Source organism: Herpailurus yagouaroundi, unplaced genomic scaffold (assembly GCF_014898765.1).
Source record: "Herpailurus yagouaroundi ecotype Mexico unplaced genomic scaffold, PumYag 77, whole genome shotgun sequence".
Taxonomy (NCBI): Eukaryota; Metazoa; Chordata; class Mammalia; order Carnivora; family Felidae; genus Herpailurus; species Herpailurus yagouaroundi.
In genome coordinates this window covers 75,685,645-75,693,311 of record NW_024412388.1, presented here as the reverse complement: position 1 = coordinate 75,693,311, position 7,667 = coordinate 75,685,645, and the positions used below count along the sequence as shown (strand labels likewise).

The following is a 7,667-nucleotide window of genomic DNA, read 5'->3' as shown; positions in this document are numbered from 1 at the left end:
AAGGAAGGAAGGAAGGAAGGAAGGAAGGAAGGAAGGAAGGAAGGAAGAAAGAAAAGTAAAGCAAACTATAGTGATAGAGAACAGACCAGTGGTTGCCAAGGAATATGGAATGAGGAGAGGGTGTGACTCCAAAGAAACAGCACTGTTCCTTTTTCTGATTATGGTGGTTAGATAAACCTAGCGTATACTAAAATTTATGAAATGGTATACCAAAAAAGAATCAATGTTACTGTGTATTAGTTTTTTTTTTTTTTTAAGTGTATCATTAAAGAATTCAAAGGTTAGGAATCTATGAGTCATGTAATCTCATGATTTTAAAGATGAGGAAAGAAATCCAGGGGTGTTATAAGTGACTTGCTAACTACTCAATGGCAACCCTTTCCTTAAGAATCCAAAATTTAATACAAAGTATGTTTATCTCAAAATGAGAAATTCAGTGAGAAATAAAAAATATGTAGAATCACATAACAAATCAGGCTACATATTTCACACTTATATTTAACACATATAAAAGTCAATTACAATTTCTATGCCATACTTAGGTAGACAGGTCAAGAATTAAAAAAAAATTAAATTTTTACTTCTATTCAAGAAACACTTCATAAACTTCATTTGGAAAGAAAACTCCTTTAATATAGTTATTATCTCCAGAATTTAGAGGAATTTCTGAAGTTAACTCTAAAAAAACTCCAAGATTATTGGTTCTATACCAAATCAGTATTTCCCTTCTGGATCTTCTAGATATTAAAGAAAATATCCATTACTTTAATAGGTAAAAATCAGTCTAAGTTTGCTGAAGTATGAGAAGATGGAAATGGGAAGAGGTATAAGAAAAGGAAATAAGATGAAAACGGGCTTATACTATACAAATTACCAGCTATACTTCACAAAATATGAAATACATTCTTATCATCTTCTCTAGGGATAATACACAAAAGTGAAATATTCAAGATACTGGTTCTTTCCCAAATATTTCCTTTTGGAGTCTCCGGTGCCAACTAAGACTTAGATTACCACTCCATTTGACAGAGATCCAATAATCTTTTTCTTAAGGTACATTCAACCTCATCTAATAGTATCTTTGTAACTTCTATGTGGGCTAGTTCCAATGAGACTATCTTAAAGTATACAAAAGGTAAACAGTTATGGGCTTGAATAAAACATCAAAAAAATTAATTTCTTGCTATTCCTAAGAATAAACGAACACTCAATATATTTTACCAATAGCAGTCCCAAATGATCAGATCTTGATATTATAATATGCAATATTTCAGAAAGTTTTATAGTTAAGTCTTGAAGTTCATCTGATAAAACTCCTTATTTTACAAATAAAAAGCTAAAGATTAAGAGTTAATTATTTCAGAAGTAAAGTGAGAGCGGGCCTAATTAGGTACAGAGTAATTATTCATATAATGCAGACTTAAATTATGTCCCTTTTCTTTGAGCATTAGGCTTGCATACCTCTAAGATGAGAGTTATTAATATTAATAAACACTTGTTATTAATCCACATACTTTACAGGACTGAAAGCAAAGAACTACATTCTTGAATCTTCCTGTCAGACCTAATTAAAGTAAATGATTTTGTTTACCTTAATATGCAATTTATTTTTTTTTAATTTTTTTTTTTAATGTTTATTTATTTTTGAGACAGAGAGAGAGAGACAGAGCATGAACGGGGGAGGAGCAGAGAGAGAGGGAGACACAGAATCAGAAGCAGGCTCCAGGCTCTGAGCCATCAGCCCAGAGCCCGATGCGGGGCTCGAACTCACGGATCGCGAGATCGTGACCTGAGCCGAAGTCGGACGCTTAACCGACTGAGCCACCCAGGCGCCCCAATATGCAATTTAAAACACAGAAAATTTTATGGCAATCCGACCTAAATTTAATTTTGAACTACTTTTAATCCTGTCTTTTTTATTGTTTTTTACTGCTATTAAATAAGTGATGATGGAAAAAGAAAAAAAACCAACTTATTACCAAATTGTATGAATATGCCATTTGCAAAGAACAATTTTTTTAATAAACTCAAAGTCAGGGAAGGTTTCACAGCGATAACCAAATTGGCTTCTGAGAAAGGAAAATAATTTGACAGTAGGACCTAAAGCTCATTTCTTTATATGAAACTCTAAGAAAGACAAACCTAAAGTTACAGACAATATAATAGTGGCTGATTAAAGCCAGGAATGCAGACTAGAGATTGAGAATTAATGTATACAAGACAACCAATGAAGTGATGGAAATCTTCAGGATCCACTGGTTGCAGTGACAGTTACCTAGGTACATACATCTGTCAAAACTCATCAAATCATATACTTAAACTATGCATTTTATCATATGTAGTTTATATTTCAGTAGAGTTAGTTTTTTAAGAGGGACTGGGAAAACGAAATAGGCTATTCTTCATGTGGCAAAAACTCTTCAATATTCCAATTACAAGGTAGTTATCAGTACTCTGTGAGGAAAAAATGTTTTCTCTAAATAAACAGAGTTTAAAGCGCCAGGGCTGTTTCTTATTTTAGACCTCTCCTAAAGCAGTCTAATGGGCAAAAAATACAGAGCTCGTCAGAGTTCCAACAGAACAAGCTATTTCTAAGTTTATATGATATTGCTAAGAAAAGTATTTTCATAATATAAATGTCCATTTATATACAATTATTGAATGTGTGGGTAAGAGAATAATATTAGATAAGGAGTTGAAGAGTTCTTAGCTAACTTTGTTATTCTGGGGAAATTAATTCACATCATTGGTATGACTTCAATTCTAAAATAAGAAGACTGGTTTCTCTATGATTTCTGTTATTTTTAAGATTCAACTATTCTTACAAGGTTGAAATCTCTACATAGAGAGTCTCCAATGAAATTCCTAAAGTCCTAGATGTTGAAACTGATACATTAAAATAAGTTTTATCAAGTACGCTGAATATCTGAAGTATTTTATGCAACTTTTTAGATTGGTAATTTGAGGTTCTTAGTCAAATTCATGTACTAGTCAAATTCAATTTTGCTTATATCTGTTATTTCTTATTAACTAATCTCAGAGATTCTAAATTCTATGAATTTAGATAATTCTAAATTCTCAGAGAATTATAAATTCTAAAATTTCTATGCAGTTGGATACATTACTGTAGATATATACCACTCCTTTTCTCTGCCAATGAATACATTGAAGGTTACAGAGATTACAAACCTTGCTCAAAATACCATCTCTGCAAAGACAAACTATTAGACAAATGTGTCTTATATGATTTTTTTAATGTATAAAGCTTTAGGAAGAATGTATATATTGATAAATATTGATACAAATATAGAAATTTTTTTCAGGAAGGATATACAACAAAAAGTAATGCTCCTTTTAGGGAAAGAGCTTAGGGTAGAGAGAGCTAGTTTTCTGTTTTTACTTTCTGTACCACTGAAAAATTTCCAACATGAATATTTGTTAATTCCACTGTTTAAAAATCTTAGGTTGACCTTATGGGTTAGATTTTCCTTTTATTTTCTATATTTAAGGAAAAAAAAGTAATGTTTGGTTTTTAAAATTTCCTCTTCCTTTTCAAATGATATGCCTGTTGGCTTAGTTGTTAATTCAGTTGCTTCGAGCACAAAGAACAAAGGTCTTAGGTTTGATTAATTACGTTTGCAAAGAATAAAAATATCCCTCGGTCACAGAATACATTTTTAACTTTAAAAGTCATCTGGCAAACTCGTGTTGCTGATCACAAGGATGAATCAGGTAAGAGCATGTGGTTGACTCAGTACAAAACATTAATCTTGGAAAAATAACTCTAAGTGATGTCTTACTGACAGAGGGTAAGAGAGTAGACAGCAAAGTTACTCATCTCTAAGTAAACGTTTCAATTTTCATATCCATCAAGCCACTGTACTTCTGAACAGAATATAAACAAGACTTTAACTATCAGAGAAAATACAGTCCCTGTACTTCCAGAAAAACTAAAAACTATAGCTTCACAAAGCTTACTAATTTCAAAGATGATATGCTTATTAATGTACTATAAAAACATCAAATAAAATACATATATACCTGTAACATCTTCTGGATCTGATACAACAATATGTGCATTTAGTTCCTGTAGCTTGTGATGCAGTTCTTCTAATTTTTTATTTGATTTTTTCAAAATGTTGTCCACATAAGCCAAACTTTTTTTATCTGTTGTGACTTTCCTCAGATTTTCAGCTCCTTCTTTGATTTTCAGTTCTTTCCTTATTTCTCTCTTGATTCGATCCTTGATGTCATCCAATTTCTGTTGCACCATTGTATCTGAAAAGTCTAATTTTTGAACAGCACTCACATTCTCAGAAAATGGAAGACTCCGGGAATCTCCCTACAGGAAAAAAACAAAAACAAAAACAAAAAACATACAAATGTGATAGTTTAGGAAAGTTAGCTGCTCAGTAAAATGTGCAGCATAAGAACAAAACTGTGTATTCAGTGATTCTTTATTAAATACATTATACCTAATTACATTTAATTCTTTTCTTAGTAAGCAAGAGACTAGTTACCTTTATTATTGCCATATAAGAGCCTGTTAAACTCTGCCGACTCACTGAATAGCATTACCTGACAAATTTATATTAAAATAAACACATCTACACACAAAGGCATCTTAGGGTTGTATAAAGACAGTGGATTTCTGATATCCTATGAACCCAAATTAGACCCTAACACCTACGCTATGAACCTTGAGCAAGCTACTTTTTTTAAACCTTTATTTATTTTTTATTTTTTCTAATGTTCAGTTTGAGAGATATAGAGAGAGAGAGAGAGAGAATGATTGAGCAAGCAGGGAAGAGGCAGAGAGAGAGAGGGAGACAGAGAATCCCAAGCAGGTTGCACGCTGTCAGGGCGAAGCCTGATCTCATGAACTGCAAGATTATGACCTGAGCAGAAATCAAGAGTTGGACCGTTAATCGACTGAGCCACGCAGGCACCCCTTGAGCAAGTTATTTAACCTTTCAAATAAATATTCAGCTTAATCATCTGTAAAATCTACATAATATTGCCACTTTTCAGAGTTATTGTGATAATACAAAATATTTTATGTGTAGCTTCAAGCACAATTCTTGGCCCATTGTACAGTCACTCAATAAGTAAAAATTATTATCAAATTCCAAAGGTAAGATATAATTTTATTTGATCTTCTATTTAAAAAAAAAAAAAAAAGCTTTAAAAAACTAATAGTGGGGGCACCAGAGTAGCTTAGTCAGTTAAGCCTCCAACTCTTGATTTCAGCTCACGTGATGATTTCAGTTGTGAGGTTAAGCCCCACATAGGGCTCTCACAGAGGGGTTGGTGGTGGGGGGTGGGAGGGGGGAGTCTGCTTGAGATTCTCTCTCTCCTTTTCTCTCTGCCTCTCCCCTGCTGGTACGTGCACGCACATGTGCTCTAACACACACACACACACACACACACACACCAAACAAATATTGGCAAAAATAAAGTTATATCCTTATGATCATTTTTTGGATAATGAATTAAATGCATCAGGATTCAGATAGACTATATACAGAACTCTATATATTTCATGGCTAATTATCCCAATTGATAATGTGACTGACTATAAAAACATCATTACCAGAAAATATGTCTCAATTAAGTCTTACTGATAGAAGCTAAGACAATACACAGTACCAGTTATTCATCTTAACGTAAAAATCAGATTGGGTAAGTACATCTAATCTACAAACCAAAGTTATGCCCTAGCTATTTGTATATCATTTGCTATTTAAAAAAATTTTTTTTTCTTTTTCAACGTTTTATTTATTTTTGGGACAGAGAGAGACAGAGCATGAACGGGGGAGGGGCAGAGAGGGAGACACAGAATCGGAAACAGGCTCCAGGCTCCAAGCCATCAGCCCAGAGCCTGACGCAGGGCTCGAACTCACGGACCGCGAGATCGTGACCTGGCTGAAGTCAGACGCTTAACTGACTGCGCCACCCAGGCGCCCCTATCATTTGCTATTTTAAATTCCATTACTCTAATACAACTGGTTTTTAAATTTTCAACTTCTGAAACATAAAACTTAGGGATAATGTTTACTTTGGGGAAGAGGTATTGAGTTTGTGGTTATAAAAGGTTATAAAAATGAGAAACATTTCACTATGCACCCTTATGTAGCTTTTGAACAGATGCAATTAATTAAAAAATGTTCCTTAATTTCTTTGAGAATTCATCATAACCATATAAATAAGTTCTATTTAAGTTACTAGGTAAAAATACTTTTTACATCTAATTCTTAACCTCTAAAAAACCAGGTTATCTTGCAGAATAATGAATTAATATATGAGAAGATATGGGATCTTGGCTTTGGACCAAATTACCCTGTGGCAAAGGGCATAACTATGCAAAGAATATAGTTGATAAATCTGTTCTTAAGCTTTTTAGGTCCAAGAACCGCTTTGGAACTCTGACAAAAAACAGTAGGACAAAGAAAATTTCATGTTTGTATATATAATTTCCAGGTTCCATGGATCTGAGATTAAGAATTCCTAGGATAAGAGGCACCTGGGTGGATCAGTTGGTTAAGTGTCCGACTCTTTCTTGGTTGTGGCTCAGGTCATGATCTTACTCACAGTTGTTGAGTTTGAGCCCTGCATCTGTCTCTGCATTGATGGCGTGGAGCCTGCTTGGGATTCTGTCTCCCTCTCTCTCTGCCCCTCCCCTGCTAGCTCTTTATCTTTCTCTCAAAATAAATAAATAAACTTAAAAAGAAAAAAAAAGAATTCCTAGGATAAGTGATCTATACCTGATTGGCCGTAAATTTCTGATCCTCAACTATGTGGATACAGAATGATCTTGTATCTGGGTCAAAAAAAATGTCTACATTTTTCACTACTTATAATGGAATGTAAGTCCTATTATCCATTTATTCAGTTTCCAAAGCTGTGAATCTACCTTTGGCTGGTTATCAAAAACAATAGCATATTACTACTGTTAAAAAATAAAATGCCAAATTTCTGCTGTCTAGATTCAGGTAAAGTGGATTGAGGCAAACAATGCTCAGATGAAAAAGTTTAAGCTAACTTCATTTCTGTAGATATTTTTATTTCTATCCTCACAGACTTAGAAAATATGAACTGCTTTCACAAATTTGTGCTTTAATATAATGTACTAAGCTAGAGACTCCCTAAGTTTCTTGGCTCATGGTGACCTTAGTGCATCAGTAATTTTTACCATATGCCCCACAGGCCAAGAGAAATATGTAACAATTCTGTTTACTAAATACTAAGATCCTAATTACTTAATAAATAGTTAAATTATGATAACTTAGTAGCTGATTGAAATAACACAAGTTGAAAGAAAACGTTACTTTTTTTTTTCTTTCTTTAATAACCACACTTATTAATGGACTGTGTCTGACAATTGGGTACCTTCACAATTTCTCAACCCTTGAATTCAGATTGGACACTCCCAGCATCATTTCCTGTTCCTCCATAAAGGGAATGTAGATAAATCTAATATTGAAACCTGAGTCCAGTTAGTTCACATGATACTCAACAAATGGTGTCACTGTGTTGCCCTGGAAATTTTAAAATACACTGCAACATCCTGAGAGTCTGCTGAGGCACCCCAGAGAGCCTTGTTGCACAGTTTGGGAACTGTGGTAGTAAAATATAAAGGCTGTTAAAAAATACTGTTACACGAAAAT

At 33.5% G+C, this 7,667-nt stretch overlaps 1 protein-coding gene across 2 annotated transcripts in view; it reads right to left on the bottom strand.

Annotated features, from left to right (window-relative positions):
• PKN2 (protein kinase N2) overlaps positions 1 to 7,667 on the bottom strand; it is a 129,882-nt gene that overhangs the window by 76,444 nt on the left and 45,771 nt on the right. For both annotated transcript variants that reach the window (XM_040470883.1, XM_040470882.1), the window contains exon 2: positions 4,042 to 4,342. In XM_040470883.1, coding sequence (XP_040326817.1) covers positions 4,042 to 4,342 — 301 coding nt within the window. The remainder of the gene's footprint in view (positions 1 to 4,041; positions 4,343 to 7,667) is intronic.